The following is a 15,983-nucleotide window of genomic DNA, read 5'->3' as shown; positions in this document are numbered from 1 at the left end:
TTTAAACTCATAGCGTATCAATAAACGAAACCTTTTTCGTTTAAATGGTTTTAAATGTACTGGGGCCTAAATATCAATATGTTAGCCACTATAATATACATATAACTCGTATATGACCCCTCAGTATATATACGGGTCATAATTAGTATCGGTCGGTTACTCGTTTAAGCATTACGAATTAACTGATTTATCATTTACTCGCTATGTAATGAATAAGGTATACCTTGTTTTGTCACGAATGTCACACCAACGCCGAAGGTGGTCCGCGTAAAAAAAGTTTAAAAATCGTCTTCGGTTGATCCATACACGCCCCGTTCCGACGCTCAAAACTTCAACCTAAGCGATAATAAAGCCGGGAATCCTTATGCGGAAATTACCGAGATGACTCGGCCGGGGGGTATAAGAAGCAAGGGAAAGGGAAAGGGGTCTCTTCGTCGTTGGCAACGGGTTCGAATGTCGAAATGTAAGTCATTTTAAGGAAACGAACATTCGACTCACAGGTATACAAGAACTTGGAGCCCAACGTTTTCAAGTAAATTTGGACGCCATCGAAGTACTTAAAAGGAATGAATTGGACAACGACAGCGAGATTTTTTCAAATGAGCTAACCGAAGATGACCCGAGAGTCCAATCTCTAAAAGCAGTTTGGCAAGCGAAAATTTTTGAAAATACATGTAGTAGTCTAATTATTATTACTTATGTTTTTTTTTAATTTAATGTATTTTATTTTATTTTAATTTAGTTTTTATTTTAGAGTTTAACTAGGATTCGTAGCCGCACGTTGCTGCGGGTCAAGTAGTTTTTAGTTGTTGTATGTCTTATGTATTTGACATAGATTAGAACTTAGATTGTGGAGCTAAAAAGAAAGGGCCCTTTTGCAGACATAAGCTATTTACATACATACTTAGTTATGGTTGTTTTGTTCAAAATACATTATGGTTTTAACACACATGATAACTGACGAGTAAGCATATTTCATTTTGAACAAAAAGAAGGGCTCCTTGTAGTTGTACTATGCTGATATTAAATCCATGGTCAGTAGTAGTTCATATATTCCAAAAAAAAAGGCTTTGTTGAATCCATGGTCAAAAGATAGTCATGACTGCGTTAATTCAGATTTTGTGTTTCTTTTTATGGTCTTCTGATCCTGTAATTAGATGGTGTTTTAGTTAAGAGTAAAAATGTGAAGGTATACAACCTGAGTCAAAATAGTTGAGGTAAACATAAATGGTGTATTACCAGATTGTTCTAGTTGTGGCCTTTTGCCTTGACTTTTTGGTGCTGGTGTTGTGGGATGAATTGGTTGTGTAACCGGTTCTGTTTCTTTCACGCTGTTGACGGTTAATGTGCGATTGGATTTGATTGTTACCATCATGTCGATTGGTTTTCCAATTGCTGCGAGGATGGGTGGTGGTGTTGTTTTTTGGTCTTTGTAACCATGGGTTTTTATCAGGTCAACGCATGATTTTCCAAAGAGGGTTGCCATCGCTTCGTTAAAGAATACAGCAGGTATGTCAGTGATGTTATCAGCAATTGTTGCGTTCACACAGTACCTGTTTAGATAATACATTATTGTTCATATATATTTTTTTGGAATATATCAAGTAAAATTAGTGAGTACAAAAGTTGTAATCGGCTTACATGAACTTGGGTGGTTTGGTTGTCTTGTGGTCCTCGCATACAAACCCGTTTGGATTGTTTCTTTTTGGGTTCATATTCTTGGGGCATTCTGGACAGTGAACGTAGAACCATTTTGTGTCGGTTGAAATTTCCTTTATCCATGCAATACATCTGTGGTTATTTTGCAAAAAAAAAAAATGTATTGTGTGTATGTAATGAGTATTGTCATTTTAGTCAATACGAATAAATCTAGAAGAATATTTGTGTTTTATTTTGTCAAACGTGTTACCGGTTGTTGATGAGGGTTCTTTGTCAAAATTTGTGCAAGTGTCAACCGATGGTCTTCGTTTGTCGGTAACATAAGGTTGTTCAATCTGTTGGGAAGATATTTTATGCATGTTAGCTTGCATGTTTTCAATATTTAAGTATAATTGAAAAGAAAATAAAAAACTCAAAGTTGCTTCAAGAAGTACGTTGCGCTAGAGTTGTAAGAAAAAATAATCATGAAAAACTAAATGTTTATGTGTTGTCGAAAGTAAATAGATAATCATGAAGCATCAATTTTTGGCAATTTTTCTTTGTTATTTCTTACTAAAAAGCATTAAAATGTCATACTCAATGTTTATAATTCACTTATCGCACTAAAAAATGATAACCATCCTATATAATATATATATATATATATATATATATATATATGGGATGGATCTTGCGAGAAGTGATATTATAGCGAGAAGTGCGAGAAGTGAAGGTATAACTCCATTAATCCCTAATTTCACTCCCTTTCATATGATGTTACATACATATATGTAGGTTGGTTGTATTTATGTCTTAATTACACATTCAAACCTACCTACAAACATATAAATGTACCGAGCCACATTCAAACCTATGTACCTACACACATACAAACATACATACACATATACAAACATACGTACCTACACACATACATATGCACCTAAACAACGCACCTACACATAAGAAAGGGAGTGGAATTAAGGATTAATGGAGTTACACTTTCACTTCTCGCACTTCTCTTTTTAAAAAAACTTCTGAAATGATCCAATACATATATATATATATAATATTAAAAAACATGACTCCCATTACAAAGTTGTATGTGGAAAGTTATAACTAAACAAACCATCAAAAACAAATCTAATTCATTAACACCTAGAAACAAAGTAACAACAAACAAATCAAAATTAACATAATTGATGACGTTTGTTTATTTTTAAAATATGATTTTATGTCATACGTGATCTCGGAATTTGTATATATTGTTAACAGTTATAACGGGTTGTCATAAGTACGTTTATTTTGCTTTGTTTGTTTTTTGGGTGCTTTAAAATGACTATTAATTTGTTGGTAAGTACCTGCTTATGCGATTCTTCAAAATTGGGTATGTTGGATTGACAATAATTGTTGTTGAAACAGACGAATCCAGTTGTGGCTGACCTGTTATGATAACACTAAATTAGTTAAATAGAACAATTGAAAGTGTTTTTTTTTTATTTTGTTGAAACGTATTTACCCATGTATTATTTGACTTCAGCGGATGTGATTGCAATGATGCTTTCTATGTTGATCTTATCTGGTGCTTTTACATTGTGATTTGGCCAGAGAGTTAACTCAAGTGATGTATCGCTGCATTTGTTAAATGATGGTTATTGTAATCAAAATGAAATGGAATAAATGTTTATGTGAACGTATATGTAAAAGAGATGTGCAAAGGCAGACTACCTTGAGATCATGTCTTCGTCTATTATGATGATCTTTATGAGAGTCGTTGATTTTACTGGTTTATGTTTGTCATCTATCACACGTCCTATGAAATCTGCAAGTGTTTTGGGTTAGTATCTGTTTAACAGTATGACACATACAGATATAGAGAAATACATAAGTACACAAATATATAGACACATACAGATACATATGTACATATTTATGTATCGTGTTTGAGTAGTAATAGGATTTGGACAGTTGGTTTACCGGTTAGCCTCTTTGGGATCTTTGTTCTTGGCATCAACTCATTGTAGGAAGCGAAGTCAAAGTAGTGGTCAGGATGTTGTTGTTGCTGGATGGAGTGAATGTTGCTATCATTCCCAGTCTTATAGATGCATCGTGACCTACTGTTGGGATGTAAGGCCTCTTTGAAAAGCATACGTAGTCATCGATTATGTAGCATGATTGGACAGTGATAATTGAATCAAAATGCGCTTTGTTATTTGTAGATGTTGTTGCTTCTATGGCGCATCCATGTCATAAGATGTGTTAGTTGTCATTTTTCCTTTAATATGCCATATTTAAGAAGGTAGAACTTACATGTACGTCGACGAAGAGGTAGCATATATCTTTTTTTATCATGATATGGAATCCACTTTTTCAGGACACGTACTTCTATTGGTGCTGGATCACCTTATTCTTTGACTTCAGAAAGACATATTCTAGACATTTTTGAAATCCTGTAAGTTGTCGTTGAATGTTGTCATATAAAAGATTTGGTATACGTATAATGAAAAACTTTATGGAGAAATTTGTTGTAACTAAAGAGAGTATGTTATTGCAATGCATTTTCTATAAGTAACTATACAGTATATGTACTTCTATCTATGTGGATATGTTTGGGCGGTAAATGTACATGTATGTAAAATTAAATGTGTGACTAAATGCTTTGTGTCAACTTTATATATTACGTTATTCATGTATGATATGATCTAAAAAGTCTGAGTAAACTACATTTCTTGTTTCGTCTGGTTCGTCGTTTTCATTTTCGTATGGGACTATTAGCACCTTTAGTGCCTCTGGTTTAGTAGCCCTAGACATTGCCACATACAGTTGACCATGTCCAAAGACTGGTTGTGGCAAGTAAACGCTAATTTTATCTAATGACTGGCCTTGGCTTTTGTTTATTGTCATGGCATAACAAAGTTTTATTGGAAATTGTTTCCTTTTAAAAACAAAAGGTAATTCTTTGTCTGTATGGATTAGGCTAATTCGAGGTATGTATAGTCTAGGGCCGATCATAGTTCCGGTCATTATCTTAGCCTCGATGTTTCTATCCAACAACTAGGTGATTATAAGCCTGGTGCCGTTGCATAGGCCCGCAGCTGGATTTAGGTTTCTAAGCAGAATAACAGGTACGTTTGGCTTTAGTTCCAATTGATGTGGTGGAAGGTCATTAAAATTAAGTAGGTTGAGGTACTCAGTTGGGTATAACATCTTCGTGTCACCGTGGTCGCCTGCATGTGGAGTTATAGTCTTGGCTGATGTGTGTCTTACTTGTTCCTGGAGCCATGTTCAGTATGTGTGTGTTTATCAGGTGTACAGTATCGTTATTAGGGCAGACAATTGCATTTTTTAAAGCGTTGTCGCACACGGATTTTGCAAGGTTTCTGTATCGTATATGAAATGCATGAGTTCTGACAAAGCTGAATCTGAGGTTTCTGTATCTTGGGTCGTCTTTGTGTGGTATTCCCAGTTTACCGTCTCCTAATGATATGAGCCATGAAGAGAACCGTGTGATGGAGGATGCTTCTGATTCGGTTAGGTTAGGTTGTTGATGTCACACCCCGACCAAAGGCGGTGGAACATGCCGGGGTGCAACGATTGCCCTTAAGCGCATGACACTACTTAAAGCGACAATATTTAACAAACTCATTTCATTTCACATCATCAAAAATGTCACATAACCAAATATTCATAAGTCAAATATAACAAAAAATAACAAAATATAGCAAATCAAATATTGTTCATTTTTGCTAATATCCTAACGGTATTTTTGACGTTTTCTTCACCGAACTCCATAATCAACCTAGATGCAAACCTGTAACATTTCATAAAATAAAGTTTGTCAACACAAAGGTTGGTGAGCAATTCATAAGTTTGAACAATAGATATGTAGTATGAAAATCCACAAAACTAGTATACAAAACCATAAATAATAGCTATAAACTTGGATAAAATAGTTATCGCTAACAAGTTAGCGACACCCAACTATAAGGGGATGCCAAATAGTTTAGGATTTTATAGTTATCGTTAATTGCATTACGTTAATGTCACACCCCCATCTTAGGCCTAGGAGTATGACCAATTGTTGGTACCATAATTGTAAATAAATCAGAGTTGCGTTAGTTTGCGGAAGACTTATAACACTTTAAGGATCGAAATATAACATTTACATATATTCAAAAGACGGGATTAATAAATACCCGTTTAGTTGTTACAAAACATTTACTTGTTTAATATTTACAAACCATCATTTAATATATTAAGTTTACAAAATGAATCCGAGCCATCGGATATTCAAAGCACTTCGTCACTCAAAGTGCTAAACATGTTCACCTGCAAAATGTAAGAAAATACGTTAGCAACGAATGCTGGTGAACACGCTGACGCAAAAATATTTTCTTTTACTTTATTATCCCTCGATACTACGCCTGCCTCGGCCCAACGTGGCTTAGGAATAACAAAGTTAAATCAACACATTATAAATTCGAGCCTCTACTCTAGGTCACCTCAGCAAACACCGCAGCGTTCGACTTAGTTAAGTACCCGTAAATATACACAACGCTCGTACTCCCTGCAGGAGAGCGTCCTACGACCAAGGGTGGTGCGATGTGCCCATTCATCGCGTAGTACCACCTATGTAAGGATCCAGACACACATATACCACAGCCTGAGGGCTAGGTTCATACCCTTATTATAACGGTTTTAGAAACACGTAGTTCCTTGTAAACAATTTCACATAACATGTTTGACTCGTTTGAAAACAAGTTTATAAAATTTTGGGGCCGTATTCACCTTTTCTCTTTAGGATCGGCTTCACACACCGTCCAAGGGTCTTTCCCTTCTTTATCTCGCATCTATAGTATGAGTATAAATATTTGTTAGTCGGATACACGATCCGGCTTAAGACCTTTAGTCTTATATTATATCTCAACCTCGATGAACCTTTAGTTCATTTTCTTTTACTTGAAAACCTTTAATTTAAAAGTAAATTATAAACCTTTAGTTTATATTCAAAACCCAACGTTTCTTCTTCTCTAAGAAACGTATTATTTTTATTTTGTTATATAAGAATACTCATTATTCATTAAATAATATTTTCATAACAAAGAGTATACCACATATATAAGTATTTAACAATATTCAATATCCATACTTTCCTTCATTTCTTTGTTATGTTTACTTTTCATTTCTTTTATCGAGGTATCGAGTATAACCTCGACTTAAGGCTTAAGCCTTTAATATAATATTATATTATATTGAATTTGTCGTTACGCCTAACCTTATTGGCGTATTGGAAACCCTATGAAATCGAGCAGCACTCCGACGCCGCTTCACTTCTCGATCAATTCTTTTTTCAACACGCATATCGATGAACGTCAATCTTCAATATACGTTGGCACGTACTTAGAGAACAAACACCATCTTCTTCAAATGTGGGTGGAGGGTGGCACGCATTTCGAGGAAACGTTGACACGGAATTCAAGGATCGGGACACGTAAATCGAGGAAATATGGCACGTTTATAGAGGTGGATCGAGTATACGATTATGGGAATGTAGAGAGATGCTAGAGAGAGAGTTAAGTGTGTGAAATTGGTGTGAATTGGACTGAACCCGTAGCCTCCTATTTATAGACAATTTTTGGATCCCATCGCGATACGCAATAGGTCCCTAGGCTGACCTATCGCGTACCGCGATATAGGTCAGCTGAGTCACAAGGTAGGTCTGCCACATGGCGACACGTGGCAGGCGCCGCGCCACGTGGCAACACGTGGTGGCGGTGTTGCCACGTGGTGACACGTAGCAGTAGGGGGGTGCCATCGTGTGCCACATGGCACACGTGTCACACTTTGTCAGACACCCCATCGCGTATCGTGATGGGTGTCTCTTTTGATCCATCGCGTACCGCGATGGGTCAGGAAAACAGATTTTTCAAAATAAACCCTAGAGTTTGGAATTTGGCAAAATTGGCCCCTATACTTTGGAAAGTTGATACTTTGAACTCAAAATTTTCACGATGTTACATCTTCCCCACCTTGAAATAAATCTCGTCCTCTAGATTGCTTTACAAGAACAAGTGGGGGTATTTCTTTCTCATTTCCGATTCGAGTTCCCATGTATATTCGAGCCCTCTACGCGAGTCCCATTTTACTTTCACAGTTTTCAAAGTTCGTCTTTTTAATTTTTTTGTTTTTGAATCTTCTATTTGAATTGGATATTCTACAAATTTTAAGTTCTCATTTATTTCAACATCTTTTAATGGCATAGCCAAAGATTCATCGGTTAAACACTTACGCAGATTCGAAACATGGAATACATCATGTATCCCTCTCATTTCATCAGGCAGTCGCAATCGGTATGCAACAGTGCCAATTCGTTTAAGTACCTTGAAAGGTCCAACGATCGAGGACTTAACTTTCCTTTCTTACCGAAGCGAACAACGCCTTTCCAAGGTGAGACTTTCAACAGAACTTTGTAACCAACATTAAATGCTAACGGCTTACGACGGACATCGGCGAAACTCTTTTGACGATCACGTGCCGTCTTAAGTCGTTCTCGGATATGGAGAATCTTGTCAGTGGTTTCTTGGACTATCTCGGGTCCAGATAATTGATTGTCTCCGGTTTCAGACCAGCACACGGGCGTTCTACACTTTCGACCATATAACGCCTCGAATGGTGCGGCTTGTATACTTGTGTGATAGCTATTATTGTACGAAAACTCCATTAGGGGAAAGTGGTCATCCCAATCCCACCTAGATCGATCACACGAGCCCGAAACATGTCTTCCAACGTTTGAATTGTCCTTTCGCTTTGCCCATCAGTTTGTGGATGATAGGCAGTGTTAAGGTTCAACTTTGTACCAAGAGCTTGTTGGAAGCTTTTCCAGAAGTGAGACGTGAAACGACTATCTCGATCAGAAATTATAGACATCGGTACACCATGCAAAGCAACTATGTTGTTCACATAAATACGCGCTAGTCTATCCATTGAGTACGACTCATTAATGGGTATGAAGTGTGCGGGCTTCGTTAAACGATCCACAATTACCCAAATTGCATTGTGTTGTCGAGTCATTTTCGGGAGTTTGGTAATGAAATCCATAGTAATTAACTCCCACTTCCATACGGGAAGTTCGGGTTGCTGGAGCAATCCCGAAGGCCTTTGGTGTTCAGCATTGACTTTTAAACATGTCAAACATTTCGTAACATGTGAAGCGACATCCCTTTTCATTCCATTCCACCAATAATTCGCTTTGAGATTATGGTACATTTTGTCGCTTCCGGGATGCATCATGTACTTAGATTTGTGAGCTTCATTCAAAATTTTCTCACGCAAATTCCCAACGATTGGTACCCAAATTCTATTGCCGAGTCTCAGGATACCATCGTCACCTTTGACTAACGAGTCAATGGTGCCGTTACGTTTTTCATCAGAGATTTGGTTTTCATTGATCGCTTGAGTTTGAGCGGATTTGATTTGTTCGATGAGATCAATTGGAGCTCTAGACGCAATGCTTGGACTCTTTTCGGATTTTCGTGTTCCTTGCGACTTAAGGCATCAGCTACGACATTGGCTTTGCCTTCATGGTAAACAATCTCACAATCATAGTCATTGAACATTTCCATCCATCGTCGTTTGCGCATGTTGAGATCTTTTTGATTGAAAATATGTTTCAAGCTTTTGTGATCGGTGTACACGGTAAATCTTACTCCATAGAGATAGTGCCTCCATATCTTAAGTGCAAAAATTATGGCGCCCAACTCTAGATCCTGAGTCGTATAGTTCTTTTCGTGTACTTTGAGTTGACGAGAGGCGTAAGCGATTACTTTCTTGCATTGCATTAGTACACAACCCAAGCCGGAATGTGATGCGTCACTAAATACCACGAAATCCTCAGTACCTTCTGGCAAGGCCAGTATAGGTGCTTGAATAAGCTTTTGTTTAAGTATATCGAATGCCTCTTGTTGCGTTGTTCCCCATTCATACTTATTATTCTTACGTGTTAAAGAAGTTAGAGGAACAACGATTCGAGAAAAGTTCTCGATGAATCTACGGTAATAGCCAGCCAAACCTAAGAAACTTCGGATCTCGGTTTGCGAATTTGGGACCTCCCACTTAGAGATAGCTTCCATCTTAGCGGGGTCCACTTGAATACCATTAACGTTAATGATGTGACCAAGAAATTTCACTTCGTGCAACCAAAATTCGCATTTCGAGAACTTGGCGTACAACTTCTTGGTTCTAAGAATTTCAAGTAATGTTCGGAGGTGGACTTCATGATCAGCCTTTGACTTAGAATAAATAAGTATGTCGTCGATAAATACAATAACAAATTTATCCAAGTAAGGCTTGCAAATGCGATTCATCATGTCCATGAACGCAGCTGGGGCATTATTTAGTCCAAATGGCATGACCGTGAACTCATAATGTCCATACCTTGTTCGAAAAGTAGTCTTTGGAATATCCTCGGATTGGACTTTGAGTTGGTGATAGCCGGAACGAAGATCGATTTTAGAAAAGAAGCTAGCACCTTGAAGTTGGTCGAAAAGATCATCGATACGAGGGAGTGGATAACGATTCTTGATTGTGACTTTGTTTAACGCACGATAATCGATACACATACGCATAGATCCGTCATTCTTCTTGACGAATAAAATTGGCGCTCCCCAAGGTGACGAACTTGGTCGAATGAAACCTTTTTCCAGAAGCTCATTGAGTTGTTTCTTTAACTCCTTCATCTCGGTTGGCGCTAAGCGATACGGAGCTTTGGCGATCGGAGCATTACCGGGAATGAGATCGATCCTAAACTCTACTTCGCGATCAGGAGGAATTCCGGGAAGTTCATCAGGAAAAACATCAGAAAAGTTGGAAACGATAGGAACTTATTTGATTTCTTTTGGCTGGGATTCTTCAGTGACGTAGGCCATAAATGCGAGGCATCCTTGATTCAAACATTTGTTAGCCCTAATCATGGAGATTATGCTAACTTGGCCAGCATCTTTGTCCCCTTTAATTCGAATTGTTCGTTTATCGGGGGGCTTGAAGTTCAACAATTTTGCTATTGCAGATGATACGGGCATGGTTATCGGATAACCAATCCATACAAAGTACAATATCAAAACCAGCCAGACTCATAGGCAACAAACAAATAGGCAGAATACAACCAGCTAGGAGAATTTTTCCGTTTTCAAGGGCTTCGGAGATCTTAACGATTTCGCCACTAGCAGTCTCGACGCTTAGAGTTTTATCTAATTTTCTTAATGGTTCGTTTAATAGACTACAAAAACTATAATCTATAAAACTCAAATTGGCGCCAGAATCAAATAAAACTCTAGCATAGGTGTCGTTGACTAGAAACGTACCGGTGATGGTTTCCGGCATGTCAGCGGCCTTTTTTGTGTTGAGTATAAAGACTCGAGTGTTTCCTTTCTTGTATTTGCCACTTCCACCCGCACCACCAGCAGCGAGTTTGTTCTTTGGGCACTCAAAACTCAGATGGCCCATCTCTTTGTAGTTATAACACATCATCTTCTTTTTCCAGCAATCAGCAGCCGCATGACCCGTACGGTTGCATGATTCACACACTTTTGGAGGTGGGGCGAAGTTGCATCGACCCTTGTGATACCTCCTACAGGTCTTACACGGCGTGGCGTTTGAATTGAATCGATTTTGGTTTACGACCTTTCCCTTGTAGTTGGCATTTCCTCCAGCTCTTCCTTGAGCAGTTGTTGGTGTTACCTTCTTGTCCTCTTCCTTATTGCGGACCAAGTCGCCCATCAAATAACCGGCTAACTCCATAGAAGAGTCAGCGGCTTGAGGTAGGTGAGATCTCACCATGTCGCGGATTTCCCGCGGTAGTCCCCAAATATATCTTGTGACTTTGCTGGACTCAGGGTTAACCAACTGGGGAACCAGACGACAGTATTCGTGAAACTTGGTGTTGTATTTACGAAGGTTTGTCCCCACGACCTTGAGATTGAGGAATTTCGTTTGGATCTGGTCGGTCATATGCATGGGACAAAATTTTGCCATCAACAATGCCTAAAACTTTTCCCATGTCAGGTCATACATCATCTCTCTCCCTTTGCTCATCAACAGAGCATTCCACCACTCAAGTGCTTCTCCTTTGAACATAAGGGCAGAGTATTGGATCTTCTCCTCATCGGAGCACTTACTTGTAATTACAATGGTTTTCATCTCCTCAAGCCATCTCACGGTTGAAATGGCTCTTTGTCACCATGTAACTCTTTTGGTCCATAGTACTTGAAGTCTTTGAATGAACAACCACTGATTTTGAGTTTCTTGAACTCTTTCCTAACTCCCCCATTGGCGTTAGACTCATGAACACTACCCTCATAATGAGAGGGTTTCGGACGGGATTTCACGGACTTTGAAGGATGAACGGATTGAGAATGTTTGGTTTGTCTAGATTGAGAATGTCGAGATTGAGATCTAAAATCATACTCTTCCCTAACCGCTTTCTTAATCATATTTTGGATTTGGTTTAAATATTTATCGGGAATGAGTTCTTCTTTTTCTTTCTCGGGGCCTTTCCCCCTTCTTTTCTCGTCTTCTTTACGAGCATTCTCATTATTGTTACTTTGTTCAGACATTTTTCTTTTTCTTTTTCAATTAAGTCTGAAATTTTAACAAAATTTTCTTTTATTAAACACATGTATTTATTTCACATACATATATATCACAAAGGATATATATATATATTTATTTTACATACATACATATATATATATCGTTTTGACGGATATATATATATATATATATATATATATATATATATATATTAATCATCCTATCATTACACAAGAACGTTTCAAATGTTCTTTATTACATACTTATTCACATATCATACAAAACTATTTTACATATAGCTTCTCGGTTGTCCACATCATCTTTAACCCTTCAAAAACTTCTTCACAACCTTCGTCAATTTGTTGCACTTACGAAAGAGTGTTTCTCCCATTTTCTTCTTTTTATTCTCTCCCTTATCTACCTTCTTTCTCCAATCGTCCGTTTCATGTAGGGCACGATCCAAGTGTTCTTCATACGATTGCGGGACTACGTTGGGGTATCCGTACTGTGGAGGTGGGTCACGGTAACCTAGTGTCAGCATCTCGTAGTGATTCCTTGGTTCTGGATACGGAACGTACGTCATGTCGGATGCAAGGTAGAGGTAGGTCTTAGCAGCCATGTTCTATTCTCGGATCTCATCAGCTTGCTCTTGTATTGATGGAATTTCTCCTTGAAATGGTGGGAAGCTTGACGAAGCTTGATTCCTGAGTTTCTCGAGATATTGGACATATGGGTCTACAGAACCATAGCTTGGGTTTTGGGAAGTGAGTGATCCTTCCATTGGACTTGTTATCTCGTTGGGGTTTTCAAGATGCTCTTCTTCCGGTTCTTCCTTGGACTCTTCCTCAAGGTCCTCATCTTCTTCGGGGTCCTCCTCTTCTTCAGGATCCTCCTCCTCTTCTGGTTCTTCTTCTTCTGGTTCATCTTCCTCCATAGGTTGTGTGATCTCAATGTTTATTGGGGACATCTGAAAATTTTCACAGGGCATCATTACCCTCATCATTGGTTTGCGGGATGTCCCTTTACCGTTGTTAGGTTGAGAGTTGACTTCCTAAAAAGTGGAGCTTTCGGTATGCCATCGATGTTGGTCAGAGTGGCATTGCATCCAGTCAGAGGATGGGGATCTTGGTTCTTCCTTGATAGGCATGTTGGAAAGGAAGGCATAGGACGGGTGAGAATTTGGTAAATATCGGGTTGGACAGTATTGTGGTATCTCCGAGGGTTGGTAAGTGGGGATCTCCGTTGGATGGTACGTCGTTACTTCAGATGGATTATACATAGGTACTGTTGGTGGATGGGAGCTTGAGTACCTTGGTGGTTCAATCTTTTGTTTTGGTGGACTATCGGGAACGTCTATCGGGTAGTGTCTACTTCCGGGGTAATATACGGGTTTTGTCAAGTCATGTTCCACATCTTGGTCAAAGTACGCTTCATAATATCCGTCACTCATGTTGTCTTCGGGAAAAGGTTCGGCAATTCCCGCCTCTTTAGCCTTGCGCACATAATTCTCCATATGACCTTTAGTTTATATTCAAAACCCGACGTTTCTTCTTCTTTAAGAAACGTATTCTTTTTCTTTTATTATTTAAGAATACTCATTATTCGTTAAATAATATTTTCATAACAAAGAATATACATACATACTTACACACATATATATGTATTTAACAATATTCAATATCCATACTTTCCTTCATTTCTTTGTTATGTTTTCTTTTCTTTTCTTTTATCGAGGTATCGAGTATAACATCGACTTAAGGCTTAAGCCTTTAATATAATATTATATTATATTGAATTTGTCGTTACGCCTAACCTTATTGGCGTATTGGAAACCCTACGAAATCGAGCAGCACTCCGACGCCGCTTCACTTCTCGATCAATTCTTTTCTCGACACGCAAATAGATGAACGTCAATCTTCAATATACGTTGGCACGTACTTCGAGAACAAACACCATCTTGGTCAAATGTGGGTGGAGGGTGGCACACACTTCGAGGAAACGTTGACACGGAATTCAAGGATCGGGACACGTAAATCAAGGAAATATGGCACGTTTATCGAGGTGGATCGAGTATACGATTATGGGAATGTAGAGAGATGCTAGAGAAAGAGAGTTAAGTGTGTGAAATTGGACTGAACCCGTAGCCTCCTATTTATAGACAATTTTTGGATCCCATCGCGGTACGCGATGGGTCCCTTGGCTAACCTATCGCGTACCGCGATATAGGTCAGCTGAGTCACAAGGTAGGTCTGCCACGTGGCGACACGTGGCAGGCGCCGCGCCACGTGGCGACACGTGGTGGCGGTGTTGCCACGTGGTGGCGACACGTGTTGCCACGTCACACGTGTCACACTTTGTCAGACACCCCATCGCGTATCGCGATGGGTGTCTCTTTTGATCCATCGCGTACCGCAATGGGTCAAGAAAACAGATTTTTCAAAATAAACCCTAGAGTTTGGAATTTGGCAAAATTGGCCCCTATACTTTGGAAAGTTGATACTTTGAACTCGAAATTTTCACGATGTTACAGTTAACAACACCTTGCCATGAGGGGTTGCCAAATGGTCTAGGATGTATAGTTCCATCATCCAAAAGCGATAAACACATAGGCAAATAAGCATAGAACACCAAATCGAACAATTATTCAAGTAAAGTATACAAAACGTTTGTGGTTTAAGACCCAAGTATAAAACATTAAGATAAGATGAAATGTCACCCCCAAAATAAAAGATAGAAAACGGGGTATGAAGTTACTCGCGTTCAAGTAATAAACTTGAAAGTTTGATTATTTGAAGATTTGCCGGAATGACAAGTTAACGTATGAAGCCTAAAATAAAAGAAGTCTTGGATTTAGAAAGGTTGCCTTGAAGATCTTTAAATTAAATAATTGTTGCAAAAAAAGTAACCAATTTAAAGTTCGAGGTTTAAAATGTAACTATTTAAGAATTTATAATAATAACCCTTTAAAAATATGAGTTTGCTCAAAACCGGGTTAAAGTATTTAACCTTAAAAATTACTTAACAAATGTTAAGTAATAAGGTGGGAAAAATGCTAAAATGCAAGTTCCATTGGGGCAAAGATACTAAAACGGGTTTTTAACGAGAGTTCGGGTTGTCGGTTCGGGTCTTGACAAATGGTCAAACCCAAAGTCAACTTTCTAAAATATTAATTATTATGAGATAACTCATTAAAACATAATAACACTTAACCAAGTATGTAGATCTATTGTTTTAGAACTAACAACATACGTTAAGCGAGTGTTCGGTTTTGTCGGTCCAACTATGTTATGAGATCAAGTTGGATCCAACAATTCCATGTACTTAAGAAAATACTAAAAAACAGTTTCTTAACTGTTTTTAAAGAAATATACAAATCTTGATAGCTAAAAACACACTTGTTTGTCTTAAGCGAGTAAAAATCGGATTGGTTCGGTTTCCATCTCACAATATGTTCCTTGATGGTCTCCACATGCCCAAATATCATAGATCTTGTATAATAATTTATAAATGAGAAATATTTAAGTTTTACAACTAAAAAGTTAACAACAAGTCTTTTAAGCATAAGTTTCGGTTTAGTTCGGTTTCCATCTCCCAACGAGTTCATAGATGGATTCCACATGCTTAATATCAAAAAACTTGTACAAATGATTTTAGAAACTCAAATCTAACATTAAACATGTTTAAACAACTATTTTTAACAAAACTAGTAAGCAAAAGTTCGGTGTCCGGTTTAAAGATATTTACGGTTAAACCGAAGC

General features: G+C 38.1%; 1 protein-coding gene across 2 annotated transcripts in view; it reads right to left on the bottom strand.

Annotated features, from left to right (window-relative positions):
* Positions 1 to 927: 927 nt before the first annotated feature.
* The window catches only part of LOC143620764 (uncharacterized), a 31,650-nt gene continuing 16,594 nt past the window's right edge, over positions 928 to 15,983 (bottom strand). Inside the window, exons 3-8 of one of the 2 annotated variants that reach the window (XR_013151394.1) lie at positions 3,616 to 4,088; positions 3,367 to 3,460; positions 3,158 to 3,270; positions 3,000 to 3,081; positions 1,642 to 1,994; positions 1,380 to 1,553 (exon numbers count right to left, since the gene is read on the bottom strand). Coding sequence is in view for 1 of the 2 variants with exons in the window: in XM_077092387.1 (XP_076948502.1) it covers positions 1,113 to 1,147; positions 1,240 to 1,553; positions 1,642 to 1,715 (423 nt within the window). In the remaining variant the exon portion in view is untranslated. Of the gene's footprint in view, positions 1,148 to 1,239; positions 1,554 to 1,641; positions 1,995 to 2,999; positions 3,082 to 3,157; positions 3,271 to 3,366; positions 3,461 to 3,615; positions 4,089 to 15,983 lie in introns of those variants that run through there. The other variant, XM_077092387.1, reaches the window with a different exon arrangement.

Source organism: Bidens hawaiensis, unplaced genomic scaffold, assembly GCF_021521415.1.
Source record: "Bidens hawaiensis isolate Kalapana, Puna unplaced genomic scaffold, B.hawaiensis_p1.1 tig00002631_1, whole genome shotgun sequence".
NCBI classification, from domain to species: domain Eukaryota; kingdom Viridiplantae; phylum Streptophyta; class Magnoliopsida; order Asterales; family Asteraceae; genus Bidens; species Bidens hawaiensis.
The sequence above is the reverse complement of the archived record's forward strand: the minus strand, read 5'-3'. Positions and strand labels throughout refer to the sequence as shown.